At 40.6% G+C, this 17,752-nt stretch overlaps 1 protein-coding gene across 15 annotated transcripts in view; it reads left to right on the top strand.

Moving 5' to 3' along the window:
* The window catches only part of BRSK2 (BR serine/threonine kinase 2), a 400,801-nt gene that overhangs the window by 266,467 nt on the left and 116,582 nt on the right, over positions 1 to 17,752 (top strand). For all 15 annotated transcript variants that reach the window (XM_082193170.1, XM_082193163.1, XM_082193174.1 and 12 more), the window contains exon 3: positions 5,802 to 5,887. In XM_082193170.1, coding sequence (XP_082049296.1) covers positions 5,802 to 5,887 — 86 coding nt within the window. The remainder of the gene's footprint in view (positions 1 to 5,801; positions 5,888 to 17,752) is intronic.

The following is a 17,752-nucleotide window of genomic DNA, read 5'->3' as shown; positions in this document are numbered from 1 at the left end:
GTTACAATTTTACCAAATATCTCATGTCACCAATGGGGGATGTAAGTCATAGAGAAATCATTGACTTGTTGAAGGTCACAAAGAAAGCAGGGGCCAATTCAGGAATGGAAGCACTGTCTGGGTGTTCTGATATAATCACTAGACATGCTGGTTTGGAAGTGTTTTTAGGGCCTTTGTTATGTAAGACAGAAATTATTTTCACTCATGAAAAATAGACTTTTATTAAAATCAGTCCCTAGTGGATCTATCAAACACTGACAGACAACTTCCTGCTTCTAGCTTATGTTAGATTTGGCTCAGCAAACAAGTCAGGCTAGATCCAAGAAAATCCAAAATCGTTTGAATTCCACCACCACCCCAAAACCAACCCAGCTTCAGAGGTTTTCTACCTCTGCCTCCCCTTCCTAATAATAATAATAATAATAATAATAATAATATCCCCAATGCAACCTTTGCCCTTTAAACAAAACCTGCCTGCCAAGGGCAGAACTTAAAGCGGTCCTCCAGCCACATGATGATGAATGGAGGAAGATCAGATCTGCCACTGCTATTGCCATTGCAGTAGCTTCTGAGAAGACTAAATTTCCCAAGAGCCACTAATGCCTGTGTCCTTGCACGCTACCAATGCCTCTAGAGAGAGGCAGGAGGAAGAGACTTGATTTTATTCTTTCCGTGTTCCCACAGCTGGAATGACATTGCTACTGCCCTAGCTGCCGAGTCTTGTTAAAGGAAAGGGAAGTGGAGGATTATATGACTAAGCAGGAATTATTTTGTGTTTTAGATTTTAATCTGAGCTGTAGAAGAATTAGAACCTCATAATGCTATTATTTCTCTGAGGTGAGAAATATGAACTTCTGAAGCTCCTATCCAGGCCTAGCTTCTTTGACATCTCTACTGTAAAATATGGTTTTCAGCACTCCATCCCATTTAGGTGTGGCCAGGAAAGAAGCTCAGTGCTTTGCAGACTGGGGTTGGCTCTTTGAGTCTCACTTGAATTTCATTAGACAAAGTAAGAGGGCTGCAAAGTGGTACAGCACAGAGGGGGGGGACATGCTTCCCATTCCAGACTCCAAACTTGCTAAGGAAGTGGGTATGGGGAGATTAGCTCCCACTTGAGAGGTGTCCTTGAATTACTTTCTCCCATTCAGCAAACAGCCTGCCTTTCCTGATGCCAGAAAGTGCTGCACCTCTGGGCAGATAATGTTGTGGTTTGGGCAAATATACGCACTGCCCCAGTACTGAATGGCAAAGTCAGCAGTGAGAGGCAGACCATTGCCTCCATTTCCTCTTTGGAAAGGAGCTTCGGGATTATGGGGAGGAGTAATATTTCTGTCACTTATCCTAAAACCAGGAGCCAGTTTCAGGAGGAACTTAGAAGGAAGGGAACAGTGCTTAGCATTTCCCTTTTACCAACTCCCACCCCAAACTTATTTTCTGGATGGGCTGAAAGAAACATTTATACTTTCCTTCCTAGAACCTAGAGGCCACATTTATTTTAGGGGTATGGTGCTAGGTTTGGAAAAGAAGACCAGGACCCATCACTAGTTCTGATTAAGGCAACAGCCTGAACAATAAATAGAAGAGTGGAATTTTTTCATTTAGCTAATGCAGTTTTAAAAGCTGGGAACCATGCTGACATTCACATATGATGTATAAAGCATAAGAAAAGCTCAAGGGTGCTTTTGTTGTCTCTTGTATAGTATGAGCGAAAGGCTGATTCTTATAACCACTTTAGTGAAATGAGTGTCAAAGAGTTAGTAGTTAGCAGTGAGTTCACAATGGCACAATGGTCTGCCAGTACGTTTCCAAGCACAATTCAAAGTGTTGGTGCTGACCTTCAAAGCCCTAAATGGCCTCGGCCCTGTATACCTAAAGGAGTGTCTCCACCCTCATTGTTCTGCCTGGACACTGAGGTCCAACTCTGAGGGCCTTGTGGCAGTTCTCTCACTGCGAGATGTGAGGTTACAGGGAACCAGGCTGAGGGCCTTCTTGGTGGTAATGCCCATCCTGTGGAACACCCATCAGATGCCAAGGAAATAAACAGCTATCTGACTTTTAGAAGACATCTGAAGGAAGCCCTGTTTTGGGAAGTTTTTAATATTTGATGTTTTATTCTGTTTTTAATCTGTTGGGAGCCACCCAGAGTGGCTGGGGAAACCTAGCTGGATGGGCAGGTTATAAAAAAATATTATTGTTGTTGTTGTTGTTGTTGTTGTTGTTGTTGTTGTTGTTGTTATTATTATTATTATTATTATTATCTGCAGACTTGATAATCCAATGCCCTGATGACTTACCAAATCAGCACTCAGGTCTCTCTTGGTGTCATAGGGAACCATCATCTGGGCCTCTGGAGAAGCAATCAGAGAGCCACTTTGCCATGGATTTAGTGTTCATCACCTTCCTGTAGATTTTGTGTGCACCACTTAACCAGCAAAAGCTAATACAAATTACCTCTGCATGGGCAGACACCTTTTAATGACTCATGTTGCAGTTTCCTTCGATTCTCTGTTGGAGATGCTATTACTCAATGAACTCTTTTAAGTTATGTCATGGTACATTCAACTGCAATCAGTGCTCATGATAAAGTTTTCCTACTAGCTTCTTCCCATGAGCAAACTGTTGATCAGACACCTTTTTTCTTGGTTCTTATTGACTTCTCACTACATAAAATATTATTCAAACCTAATCCAGAATTCTATAAAGTGCCAGGAAAAAACATAGATATTTCTGCAGAATAACTGAGCATTTATTGAGTTTGTTCTGACCATTATAGTATTACTTACACCATCCTGCATTAAACCATCAGAATTGTACACTATAGATGCATGTTCCTTTGTAGATTTTATTTGTAATGATCACTGCTTTGTTTTTAATATGAAAGTTTCTAGCCCTTTTTATTAAATTGTGGAAGCATTGGATAAGTGTAGCTTGAAAACTCAACAGAGAGTCTTGTGACAACTTAAATGCTGACAATCTATTATAGCCTAGGTTTTTGTGGAGTCCACTTTATACAGTTTTTTAAAAAAACTTTAAGGTGCCACAAGATCCTTAGTCTGTTTTCAGGGGGTAGGAGAGGCAAAACAGGTACCCCTCTAAATAGAGGGTGACTTGCTAATGACTGAGAAATTAAAAAGTTAGTGTAATTTACAGTAATTATAAATATGTAGATCCTAGCAGTGGATTGTTTGTTGCAGAAGGTGAATATTTGCTCTTTTACTTCTCCTCTTCCACTTAGTGTTGAAAGTGAATCAGAGAAAAAGTATAACTGAGGCCTTTGTCTGAGCAACGTAAGCCATAAGTCTCTGTTTTTATGTGCCTGTTCATCTTAAGCTTTTGGACAGTAACTAAGAAGTGCCCTGAGAGAGCCCTAGCATCACATCTCTCACTCTGGTTGGACATGTTGCCACAGACATCAACAGCAGGGGTTTTTCAAAGAAAATGTGCTGCAGGCCTTTCTGGAACAAAAAAAGGGGGGGAGGGGAGAGAAAATTATTGGTATGAACATAACACGTGTCAGGATCCAGTATCAGAAGTGCTCTAAGTCTTCTCCACAATGTATAAGATGAGAACTTGCCTTGCTGCTGAGGAGATGTCCTGATTAATTGTTACTGTTGTTTTGAAATGTTGAATGTTTTATGTTCCAATGCTGGAAAGAGGAAATGCACATCTTCCAGAGAACTATTTGCATGCATGCATGCACACGCACACACACAACCAGAAATATATTGGATATATCTTATCTTCATCTCCATAGATTTAATGGGTAGATTTGGGGAAGTTGTTGTTAGGAATAGGAAATTACAGAAATCTATGTGACAGCATTGTGGTGTGACTGAATAAGATATGAACTTTAAACCTATTATAGGACCCAGGGTAGCATAGATCCCAAAAATGTGCTTTAGCTGTAGCACAGTACAAGTGGTGATCTCTGTTGCTGCCCTGCAGCCAAAGTAACATCCTAACCATGGCAGGTAGAATGGGGAAATCTATACTGGGGCCTAGAGCCAGGCAAGCGTTGTACCAGCGTTCCTGCTTTTCTAATTTTGGCCATTAGGAAAGTGTGCCAGAGCCTCTTTGACTCTTTCCAGACCCATGCCAATGGCCCATCCACAGGAAGTTATGACACAACATGCCAGGATGCAGCAGCTATAATAGTACCACCAGCAGCAGCTTCTAAACTTAGTTCAGAGTGGATTCCTTCTGGAGTTGTATCATTCTGCTTCTTGAGAGCCAGGTGCTCAGTCCCTCTAGATTTCCCTCTCAATTCATTGGGCCATGTAATTAGGGCATTAATAGTTTGTTATTACATAAGTGTACCTGCCAATCTGTTGTTCATGGCCTGTAAATTCACCCATAGTGACACTTAGTGAAACAAAATAAAACAGGTATTTGCTAATTTCATGTGTGCAATTAATTAAGGCTTCTGGTTCAGCAGAGGAGATTAGCAAATCTGCCCCCATTTTTCCTCTATTCTGAATGTAAGAAGGTATCAAAATAGTTCTAGCATGATATAGTTGGGTTTTCCTCAGAATTTGCACATCAGACTTTGAAGCTTTGGGTACCATATGAAAGAAATTTCAGTATTATTAAATGAATGGAGGATGTTTAAGAGTAAATGAGCTCAATTGGAGGCATTCCTCATCCATAAGACTTCAGAAATTGTATTCAATGTAACAGTAAGGAGATTGTCCAATTTCTTCTCCTCTGTGCACTGAAGTTCTCCCAATGCTCTAGAGCAGATTTGGGGAGGCACATGGTGAAAGGAGAGAGGGGAAAGTCTGGGAGAGATAGAGTTTTACTTTAGGATTTCTGAATACCACTTTTAGCTTATTTAAGGGGGGGAGTAGTTATCTTCATAAACATGAAAAGGTTGCTGTAGGCTTGTATTTTTTATTGTTTTATGTTGCTGTTGGTTTCTCTGCATCTATGTGCATGTAAGTGCCCACTAAGGATAGCACTTCATGTACATGAAGTGGGAACACTAACCCATGAAATCTTTTGCCACAATAAATTTGTAGTTTTTAAGGTGTCACAAAACTCTTTGTTGTTTTCGCTGCAATAGATGACATGGCAACCCCTCTAGAAATAATTTGTTTGTGTAAACTTTGCATATCTGAGAAGCAGGCCTGGCTTCAGATTTTTTGTGGGAGGCAGGTGAGCTTACCTGGCGACAGCACCGTAATGGGCTGGAGAAACCGAGCAGCTGCTCAGCTCCCCGACTCATTTCAGGACTGCTGCTGAGTAAGTCCACAAGAGCTTGGAGCATCCCCCAGATTCTCCCTTGAGCTTGTGAGTGGACTTACAATCACTGCAATGGGCCTGGGACATGAGCACACACACCCTTGCCTCATGGTCTTAGAGGACCACCAACAGGGAAGCTAGCTCACTCACAAACATGACAGGGAGACTGGTGGGTAGAGGGCCACAGCCCGTGGAGAAAGGGAAGTAGTAGTGGGCACTGGAAGAGCAGGCAAGGTGTCAGCCATGGTAGGCCCTTCTGAGATGCCTGCACACAAGCAAATGCCCCAGCAAGGTGTGTCCTAGTGCTGTGGAAGTTAATAACAATACTGTTGTTAATAATGTGTTTATTCATTATTACTAAGCATACATTATTATTTCCATGCCCTGCCATTTCCTGAATTTTTACTTTGTTTTCTGTGTGGTAACTACACTGGGGAAAGTCAGTGGTACTTAAGGGATGGCAGTGGGTAATAACTGAAGACACATAGTAGTACAGATTCTTAATGTAGTCTTAAGACACAGATTCTAACAATTCCTTGTGTTTTGCTTTTCTCTTTCAGGTGGAGCGGGAAATAGCCATCCTGAAGTTGATAGAACACCCGCACGTTTTAAAGCTGCACGATGTTTATGAAAATAAAAAATATTTGTAGGTATTATTCATTTGTCAAGGGGGTGGGATGGGTGTGTGGGGAAGGCATTAAGTATCTGTTAACATGGGATGTAGCTCACTAAATAAGACTGTACACAACAGGTGCACAAACCACAATAATTTCATTTTTATGCTTTCTCAACAAGGGACGTGGGTGGTGCTGTGGTCTAAACCACAGATCCTAGGGCTTGCTGATCAGAAGGTCGGCGGTTCGAATCCCCGTGACGGGGTGAGCTCCCGTTGCTTGGTCCCTGATCCTGCCAACCTAGCAGTTCGAAAGCACGTAAAAGTGCAAGTAGATAAATAGGTACCGTTCTGGCGGGAAGGTAAACGGTGTTTCCGTGCGCTGCTCTGGTTTGCCAGAAGCGGCTTAGTCATGCTGGCCTCATGACCCGGAAGCTGTACGCCGGCTCTCTCGGCCAATAAAGTGAGATGAGCACCGCAATCCCAGAGCCGTTCGTGACTGGACCTAATGGTCAGGAGTCCCTTTACCTTTAAGTGGAGGTGTAGAACTGGTATTTGTACTATGATGTGGTTCTGGACCATTTCTCTAGCATGTTTTTTAGCATAAAAAGTGATACAAATCCAGCAGGTATTCCTCTAAAAGCAATTGTGTATAGGAGATAATGATTATCACTGCCAAAGTTGCTTACTGATCTGGGGACATCGCTGGCAATATATATGAGTAGAGGAAGTAACGTAGCTTGGTGGTACCAGGGTTGATGGTAGCAGTGCCTGATTTACATATAAGCTAAACAGGCTATAGCTTAGGGCCCCACTCTTTTGAGCGCCCCCCAAAATATACTTCTTCTTAATTGTATTTCACTTCAACAATTACTTTGATAAAATACATATTTTGTAATGGTCAAATGGCTTTAGATACCTATTAGGTCCATCATAAATTACCATATAGCATATATTCAACACAAAAAAACAGTGACAATTTTTTGTTGGCAAAGGACAGCTGGACATATAAAGGGCCCTATTACCTTCAGTAGCTTAGGGCCTCATCAAACCTAAATTCGGCCCTGGATGGTAGTACAGAGTAGGAGTGAGCCATACCTCAGTGGCAGACCACCTACTTTGTATGCAGAAAGCTCTAGGTTCTGAGAATTTGTCTCCCATTCGAAACTCTGGAGGACTGCTCTCTGTTGACAGTGCTGAGGTACAGTAGATGGACCAATGATCTGACCCTGTATTAGGCAGCTTCTTATGTTCTATGAGAAGGAAAAGGAAAGGGAGTGTTCAAGCTGGGCACAACTCATTCATAATCATCAAACCAGAGGTAGATAACCTTTCTGTTCACATTCCCTCATTCCAGGGGTGGACAGGGACAGAATTAAAGATAGATGGAGCCACAAAGGTGGTCCAGATTAACTAATATGGAATCAATATATATAAAAAAAATCAAAAAGTTTGCCCTTCTTCAATTTTTATTTTGGCTGCCACATATTAGATTTAGATTAGGGGAAATAAGCTTCCTTAGGTTTGATGGGGTTACTCTGCAGTGAGTGTACAGAGGTTTTTCTTTTCTTTTAGTACAACAGACCAATATACATAGCTGCTGTTCTGGAAAGCAAGTGAAAATGATTCTTTTTGGACTTTAGTGTGCTGTACACATACTGTGGCTATATCAACAGATGTTCCTCTGTGTGTATGTATCCTTCCAATTTGTTCTCAGACTAGTGGCTTAAAAATGTTTTTTCTTGAAGCTATATAAAAGAAAATTGTGGTTTTTTATTTAAAAAGCCATAATTTTTTATCAAATAAAATACTGCCCCTTCTGATTGTTCTAAAACTACATACAGAGCCATAACTCAGTGGTCCATATTAGACTCCTGTGTTGCATAAAGAGTGGAGAGGGAGCAATTGTAAAAGCCAGGAAAAAATAAGAGGAAGCGAACAGGAAGGAAGGAACTTTGAGAGGATGGCTGTATAGGGCTTCAATAGGTGTCGGGAGAGGCATAAAATAAGGTCAGGAGCTATGTGCAGCCCTGGAACCACAGGTTGCCCATCGGTTATCTAAACCACAATTTAGATTATTACCAGAACCAAACCAGTGTGTGACTTTTCAAGACCACTCATTGAGTCTGCCTGCACTAGACTTTGAACTTGGGTTGCCCAACATCAAGTCTAGAAGATCTTGCAACCAATCAGTTTAATAAAGCACTTTGTCATTAAAATCTTTTTGAATTTGATTATGTCTCTCTTTTTGAAGTGCAATTAAAATCCCATAGTCAGTTGAAATACTGAAGGTTTTTTTGAGGGGATGGGTTTGCTTGTACCAAATAAACCAGCAACTCTGTTCTGCTGTCTTTGCACGAATAATTAATATAGCTTGTCTAGAGCATTTTCACAGTGAGCCAGTGAGTCTGAACCATGGACAGAGTTTCTCAGAGTTTATTAGAAAAAAGCCCAAAATATTGAATTTCTTGCCAGACAGACATGCCATATTAATCTTCACTCACTTGTGTATTGCAGGGAGGGGCAATTATTTTTAAATGAGAAAGAGAAAGCATATGAGGAAACTAAATGGTGTTTCCCCCCCAATTTCTAACTGTATTGCAAGCAAAGGGGTCTTTTTTTTATTAAAGCTTTGCTGGAGGTAGCCCTTTTAATGTCACATCTCTGTAAGGGTATAATAATTGGTGAACCAAGAAAAGAGTGTTGCATGGATGTAATAATCCCATGTGGACCATACAACTGGAACAATGAATTTTTATCCAATAAGATTGTGCCAACAGTTCAAGGGGTGGTTTAGTAGAAATGGTTGTAATTTATTTTGGTGTGAGAAATTCTCTTCAGCAGTGAACTGTGGCTACCAGCAATCTTTTGTCACTCTTAGTCTTTCTCCCCCCCTTCCCTCCCTCCCCCTTGAGGGTGTGTGTGTACACAGACCGCACATATAAAACACACACACACAGAGAGAGAGAGAGAGAGAGAGAGAGAGAGAGAGAGAGAGATATGTGTGCACAGTAGTCAGTAAAGCGATGGCCATTATTATTATTTTGTCACCGACTACATAAAATGTCTTAAAGCAACTTGACAATTGTACATAATTCTTACCTGTGCATAATAATTTACTATTTTGAAATCATTATGGTTTCTCCTGTAGGAAACTAATTGTTCTAAGAATGAGTAATTTAGGCCTAGAGGAGTGGTGGGTGGTTGCACACACACACAAAAAAACACCAACCCCCCCAAAAAAAACACACACACACCACCTTAAGTCACAATCAGGAATCAGTGTCATATAATTGTGTTCCTCCCAAACCCATATCTTAAAAGGTCAATGAAGTTACATTTATCTTTATATGATTACCACATAGCTACTTTAAAACTAAGGTGGTGGTGCTGTGGGTAAAACCTCAGCGCCTAGGACTTGCCGATCATCAGGTTGGCGGTTTGAATCCCCGCGGCGGGGTGCGCTCCCGTCGTTCGGTCCCAGCTCCTGCCCACCTAGCAGTTCGAAAGCCCCCTTAAGTGCAAGTAGATAAATAGGGACCACTTACTAGTGGGAAGGTAAATGGCATTTCCGTGTGCTGCGCTGGCTCGTCAAATGCAGCTTGTCACACTGGCCACGTGACCTGGAAGTGTCTTCGGACAGCGCTGGCCCCCAGCCTCTTAAGTGAGATGGGCGCACAACCCTAGAGTCAGACACGACTGGCCCGTACGGGCAGGGGTACCTTTACCTTTACCTTTACTTTAAAACTGGACTGATCATTTTGAAGTACAGCACTGAAAAGGTAGAAAATACTATTGTTTGCATGAGGTGAAAGCAGAGACCCTTATGACCAGAAATGTTATTTGTTTCATCTGTATCTTCCCTTTCCTACTCAGAGTTCAGAATAGTGTTTTATAGCGCAAGCTTAGGCATGTCTACTCAGACATAAGTCCCATCATGTGTGTGTATTTATTTATGTATGTATAAAGGTAAAAAAGGTAAAGGACCCCTGGGTGGTTAAGTCCAGTCAAAGGCAACTATGGGGTGCGGTGCTCATCTTGCTTCAGGCTGAGGGAGCCAGTGTTTGTCCACAGACAGCTTTCTGGGTCATGTGGCCAGCATGACTAAACCACTTCTGGTGCAACGGGATCCCGTGACAAGTGCCAGAGCACACGGAAACACTGTTTAGTTTAGCTTCCGGCCGTAGTGTTATTTATTACCTTACCTTATGTATGTATGCAACAACCTTGTAAAGTAGTTTATGCTGAGTGGTAATGATATTCTCAAGGCTTCCTAATGAGCTTTGTAAATGAGCTTAAATTTGAATCAAGATTTCTTATATCCATGCTTATCCACAAAACCTCATCTCACGGCACATCTGTAAATTGTTAAATTGCCCTTGAACTCTTTGAAGTTGTTTTTACAACAGCCTAATCTCACATAGTTACTCCTAATCCTGCATAGGATTGCACTTTAAGTAGGGTTTGGTAGATCTGTGCATTTCTGCCTTTTTCAGTTTCTCGTTTTTTCTAGTCTTAAATTCAATTCTCCACATGTCTGTATCAATTTGTGTTCATTATTGTCAATATATTTAAAAGTCCTCATGAAAATTCATTAGCATTTCAGTCTGAATTTCTCTTAAAATACACATTTTTTATGGAATTTCCCCTAATACACACATTTTTGCAAAGCAATTTCTCCAAATTATTCTCACTATCATATGCATTTTAATGCACATTTTATCATCGTAATTGCATTGTGAAATTCAATGGCTTTAAAACTGACAACACCATTGAATAGTTGTATGAATCTGAGCAGTTCATCCATCACAGTCTAAACCTCAGTTGCTCCATATGTAAGATGGGGTTTAAAAAAGATGTATCTCAGAGAACTGGATCCTCAGATGAAGAATAGTTGTTGTCAATGTATAAAAAGCTAGCTGTTATGATTAATTATGATAATTTAAGGAAAATTATACTGATTTTGTGCTAAATGTCATTGCTCATTATTAAAATAAGTTTATAAGACTGGAAATATGGAAAGATAATCAATCAGTCAATGAGATTTGGATAATATTAACAATGCAAGGGAGTGCCAGTGGAGGGATGACATGGTTCAAGGATGGAAGGAGGAATGCTGATGTTACTAAGAAATACAGCACAGCTCATCCCCATCTAATATGAGTCTCTGGTTACTGCATCACTTTTCCATTAAACTCCTTGCCTTGATGGCAATGCTGGTGGCATGGTTTCTTAGGCATATTATGAATTATGATTGATATTTTGGACGCCAAAGACTAAGCATAATGCAGCGCTGGGGAATATTTCCTCGATAAATGTTAATTTCACAAATCATGTTTTACTTTTGGTTTATGATTTAATTTGTGACAGGGGGCTTTGGTTGAGTAGATTCCTAATGCAGCCATGAATGAAATCCTTTTTCTACACTTTATTTAAGGCTGAAAATGCATTTGGGCGGGGGGAATTAAACATTTAGCAGCCTAGCTGAGCTAATGAGACAACTCATTGTGCTACAATCCTGGTTTTCTTTCTAATATGTAGAAAGGTCAAGCTGACTAGGAGGTGACCTACACATGCAGTAGAATGATTCCTGGAATCTGGTTCAGATGGCAGTTGGGTCAGTCTCAAGTTAAATGCTCTCCTGTTGTTGTTGTTTTTTAAAAGACAGCATTGCCTACACATGGAAAACTAGTATGCCAGAGTTTGGTCTAGTCTTCCCTATGATATGCTAATTTTCCATGTGAATGTAGCTTTTTAAATGGAGCATTCAAACCATGAGATCTCTCACCTGCACTCAGACAGGTATGGTCTGCTGCATGTGTAGATCAATTCTACATCACATTGTTTCCAGTGTTCTCCAAGCAGGAAGAGTCATTGCAGGAAAGTGAGTGAACAAGGTGCCATGCTCAATGGCAGAGCCACAGCATAGTGCCAGCCCCTGATTGTGGGATGCCATATAAATAAATGGCAATGCCTCATTAATATCTATGGAAACATCTTTGTAATGTAAGAATTATTTCTAATTTTTCATCAGGGACCTAAAATATAAAAATACAAAAAATATAAATCTTACTTTTTTAATAAAAAAACCCCACAACCTTATATTTTATTGAAAATATTTCAATCAAATGAAATCAAATATAAAAACGAAACAAAAAGTGCATAAAATGCAAAAAGATTGTGTCTGGACAATATAATGACATTTGGAATGCATTTATTTAAAAAGGTTATAAATAAATGGATTTACCGTATTTTTCGCTCTATAACACACACCCAACCATAACACGCACGTAGTTTTTAGAGGAGGAAAATCCGTAGGCATGCCACCCATAGGCATTCCCTCCATAACACGCACAGACATTTTCCCTTACTTTTTAGGAGGAAAAAAGTGAGTGTTATGGTGCAAAAAATACGGTATATTGGAATAATAATTTCACTTGTATACCTTTGTATTAGACAAGGATGTACAAAAATACAAATCTTACATGAGAAGTACCTTATTTTTTCTCCACAAGTTATCTGGTTTATAGCAATCAGAGTCATCTGAAAAGAAGATGCCACATGGAGTTTTATATGCCACTGGCTAGGGGTTTTTTTTGGGGGGGGGTACCACTGCAATCCTCCTCATGGTGAATAAACCATAGCCCATTTAGAGATTAATCAGGATACCAACATATTGGGCAACAAAAGCATAGTACAGTAATGGAATATAAGAGGAGCACAAATTCATCAGAAGGCAGGGTTTGGACACTTACACACAGAGAGATTCTTAAAACTAAAAGTCAGGAACATTGCAGGATTGCTAGGGGAGCCCTGATAATTGGCCACTGGAGCGAAGGAAATTTGCTTCTTTGGAAAGGGCACTGGCTGATGGAGTGTTCAGCTTGCCCAACATAGCCTACAGATCCCTCTGGGTGGTTGCATACTCCTATACGGATATTTGGTGGTGTTTAGGCATGCACAACAACACACTATAAATAACAGGCAAAGTAGCATTCAAAAAAGCCTTTTATCCCCAATAAATCAAAGACTCAAGTGGTTCGGCAGCATAAAAACACACCTCTTTAGCTTCATCCTAAATATGCTTAGCAACCTTTGTTTTTAACATATCCCTTCAAGTAATCAGTGGGTGTTAAGATGATCCCCCTTAAAACAAAATAAAATCATAGGAGCGCATCTATTCATTTCCTGCCAGAGGGAAATGGGGAGGGGGAAACCCAATTTTTAAATGAAGAGGTCTTGGCTCAGTACCAAATTAGGGTTTAAAAATTCATGCCCGCCATAAGAATTTATATAGCTCTTGAATAATTTATTTGCTGCACCAATAACAAGGAGCTTAATATCTAATAGAGATTATTTAATCAATAGAAAGCAGCACGAGGGGGGAAGTCCTGAAAGAATTTTGTAACAGTCTGGGCTGGACACTTTTAAACTCTGTGTTGAGTAGAAACGTACTGGGATTTCTCTCTTTCCTGCTCCCCCCAAAGAAAAACGCTGATTTAAATGTAGAAGGTGTTCGTTTCACTGTAACTCTCTTCTGAGATTCCCCTTCATTCTGAACTAACCAGATCACTGGCTGTGCAAAACTATAGCTGCGAAATATAACGAGTTTCCTAATTACTGGTTGCATCAAAAGAAAGGAATACTTCATGTCTAAATACTGAGGATTTTGAGGAAGGAAAAACTGCTCTTGGCTTCTGACTTGGGTCACTGATTTCACTCAAGACATGGGAGTCATGGTGCTGTTGGCTGCTGAGTTTTGTCTCTGTGGTCATTCTTGTTTTCTAATTGCATATGGCGCCAGGAATTAATTTGGGGAGAACATGGGGCTGCTTTTTATTTCTGGCATAGCCCTTACTGGAAGTTACGCCTCTGCAACTGTAAAAGGCAAATGGATTAAAGGAGCCATAGGACAACAGCTAAGGAAGGGCAAATGGAGTTGACCCAAAGGTCTTCTTCCTATCATTTGCTGTATCTCAGGTATACATAGACAACCATGATCAATCCAGTTCTGTATACTTATTTAGCAAGGCTGGCAGTAACAAAGTCCTCTGGGAAGCTTAAAGTATCAATCAAATTTTAATATAAATAACCAACAATAAAATAATTATATAACTCAAGCCTCAGAGACTAAAATCAATAAAGACTGGTGTAATTCTAAAAATGTGTGTAGGTTTTAAAAGGTTAAGGACCGGGAAATGACCACAAAAAGGATGAGCATCTCTTGGCATTCCACACCTGGGGTGGCCAACATAAAAAAGCCCCCTCCCTAGTAGCCACTTGCTGAATTTCACTTGGCAGGGGTACCGAGAGAATGGCCTCTGAGTGTGATCTTAAGGGCTGTGTAAGTACTTATGCAAGGAGGCAAATCCTTGGGACCTGGTTCCAAGCTGTTAAAAACATTAAAAGTAAAAACCTAGACCCAGAGAAAGACTGACAAACAGTGCAGATGGTGAACAATGTTCAGACTGTCCAGTCCCAGTTAACAATTTCACAGCCTAATTTGGGGTCAACTGAGGGCAACCACATGTGCAACAGGTTGCAATAATCCAAACATGAGCTTGCCAGACCATGGCAAGCTTCTCTGTCTAGGTAGGGTCACAGCTGGTATATCACCCTAAAATGATTAGAGCCACTCTGAGGCACAGAGGACACCCATGCCTCTAGTGACAATGTTGGATCAGTGACCCCCACCACTACTCAAAAGCTCCCCTTTGTGTGACAAGTTGGCAGCCTTCCATTGGAGCTAATAGTGCATGGTTCTCTTCCTCTCACAAGAACCCTGTGAGTCAGGCTAGGCTGAGAGACATGCCCCATCTTCTTTTTGCCACTCTTTGGTTTTGGCTCTATCCACCACTGGTCCGTGGAAGGTTATATGTACACAGCTGCATCAGTCCGTATTTCTAGCTGACCTTACCCAGCAGTTTCATGTAGATATTAGACACTACGGAGGATACTTGATACACCCCTGCCCTCTGGTTTAGTACTTAGCAAGGTAAATGCGCCCAGATGTTTATTTGTTCATCCCCACACCACAATGATGAGCATGTTATTGTGAAAATGTATAAATTACTGCTGGAATTTGGAATGCAAGAAGAACAAGTTAAAGAATGTATGATTAAATGGGGGAAAAACTTTGGGTATAAAATACAGATGGAACAGTGGGAGCATATGTGGACCAAAGGGTTAAAATACACACTGTGTTATGCTTTAATAGCAAACTTTTATAAAATGATGTTTCGTTGATATTTTATTCCTGAGAAGCTATTTAGAATGTATAAAAATATGTGCTAGAAATTTAAAGAATATGAAGGGACATTTTACTGTGCTTGGTGGACATGTAACACCCCCCCCCCCAAGGATATAAATACACACACTGATATGGATAATTTTGAAGGTTAATACAGAACTCCTCCTGCTAGGAGGAGGCAGAACTCCTCCTGCTAGGGCTTATGGATATACAATTAGAAAAAGCTTATGGAACTTTGTTTCAACATAGATTACAATGGTGACACTTTTATATGCACAAAGATGGAAAGATTAATCATTACCAACAATGGAGGAATAGTTGTTAAAATCAATGGACTTAGCTGAGATGGCAAAACTGACATGTTTAATCAGAGAAAAGACATTGCTAACATTTACAAAAAATTGGAAACCTCCCATAGACTTTTTGTGTGAAAAAGGAAATGAACTAATGACATTTGGGTTTGAGGACTGAAGACAATATTATCCATAGGTGCCGTCTATGCGGGGCCCAGGGTGCCTGTGCACCCACAATTTTTTATGAAGGGTCCGGGACCCTCAGTATTCCACTTGGCGGTGCACACATGCCACAGGGACATGCTGATGTCAGGTCGTAGCGTGTGTGCGTCATGTTGGCACACCTCACAGTGACATCAGCATGCCCAGGCACCTACTGTCACTGGGGCAAGGTCGGATGTTGGTTTATAGAAAGTGGTTTTATTGGGTGTTATATTGGAGTGGCTGAGTTGAATAGCATTTATGTACAGACGAAGAATCAGAACTCCCTCCCTCCCTTCTCTTTTTCTTCTCCCCTTTCTCCCTTCTCTATCTTTCTATCCTGTATTTCTCTCTCTCTCCTCTCCTTTTTCTTTGTGTTTTTATTTAGATTAACGTATTGATTTTAAAAAAGATAATAGATAATAATCTTTGTATCCCTTTTTCCAAACTCCCCCCCTCCCAAAAAAAGAAGTTCAACCCCACCTCACAAAAGTTTACAAGCCAGCCCAGCTACTCATATAAATATGTGACGTTTGGGGCATATTGATGATTAAAAAGAAGTTAACTAGAGCTTCTCAGCCTGGTTGTCTTTAGTAAATTCTTACTCACTGTGGCAAACAGGCAAATTACTATTTATAAGCTCGTAAACTCAGGTGCATAGGAACAGACCTAGAGGCCTGGTTCACTTGTAGCAGTAAACCATGATTAATTATCATTACGTACATGAGCCTTGGAGAGCCCAGCTACAGCTCTCACTCCCCTCTTCTCCTTTTGTGCAGCTGGGAGGAGAAATAAATTGTGATTCAGGGTTCACTTTCTGTGATTTGTGGCTTGTTACATATGAACCAGGAAAATGTTTTAAAATAAGCTCTGGTCAATGGCAAAACAATCCAACTTCAAACAAAATATAATTTATTTTAAATACTGATTCTTAATTCATACATAATGACAATCTTTGAATTGGGTAAAGGGCAAAGGAATTCCAAAATATGAATCCAAATTGCACAGGAGGAGGAGGAAGAAGAGTGAGGCACTTGAGGCTTTGTTCAGGCTCACTGAGGCTTGTTTGTTCAATGGTAAACCATTGTTTTGCATTGCATGCAAACCAGCCCAATGAGTAGGCCAGTGCTTTGCCACAAAACAGTGTAAGATGCTGAACCTAAGCACTCCCCTGAGTGCTGGCACATAAGAGGGCAGGATAAAAAATTTTAAATTGTTACTGGTTTAGTTCATTCCCAAGTTGCTGAAATAGTACTTATTTCACATTTTATAGATGAAAACTGATGCAGCAATCCTATCGCTGGCAGACCCCCTGCAGTAACTAAAGCCGTGCCATTTGCACTGGCTAGGGCAGAAGCTGAGGGCCGTAAAATCGTCATATTTTGCAGTACCAGCTCTAAGCTAAGGCAGATCAGGCCCCTCTCCATGCAGCCACAACATCAATAATAATTGGGTTCATCTTGTTTTGGCAGAGGGGGCGGTTTCCTGAATCTCCCAGAAAACAAGAAAGGGAGAATAATACAGGTTTGCTGGTATGTCTATGGGTTTATACAGAATACTCTGTTGTGTGCTGGTAGCTAAATATTTTCTGGAAACTGTAGAATTTGGGAACCTAGAGTTCTAGAGTTTGCTTTCTTCCTGATGTTTCTAGAGAATTCTGTAGTGGAGAATTTAGCCATCGCAGTGCTGCTGTTACAGCTTTCTGTGTCTTTTAAGATCAGCTCAGAGTTTCAGTATGTTCAGAAAAAGAATATCTAGCCTGGCTGCTTATCACAGCTGCTAGTCTCTCTGATGTGATGATACCTAGAGGAGCCATTTGAGGTTAGGAGCTTGTTAGCTATTATTAGCAAGGAGGTGAATCTGTGATACAGATGGGAGAACAACAAACCAAATAAGAACCAAATAAATAAAACTTTCCCCCCTTTTGCTGAAGGATCACTTGGTTGGTTCATATAATCGTTCCAATTTTCTCTGAAGGATAAGACCATTCTTCATATTGAGCATTTTGTTTATTTCCCCATGAACAGTTGAATTGCATTCCCTTTAAGCTCCAAAGTTTTCCCTCATGCAGTTTTATCTCTCCCTTCCAACCCTATCGTTTGCCTTTCAGTGAGAGCCCAGAGACATAACTTGGTCTATTGGTGCTTTAAGCCA

This window comes from Podarcis vaucheri, assembly GCF_965113315.1.
Source record: "Podarcis vaucheri genome assembly, chromosome: 1".
In the NCBI taxonomy this organism is placed as follows: Eukaryota; Metazoa; Chordata; class Lepidosauria; order Squamata; family Lacertidae; genus Podarcis; species Podarcis vaucheri.
This window is presented reverse-complemented; position numbering and strand designations above follow the sequence as displayed.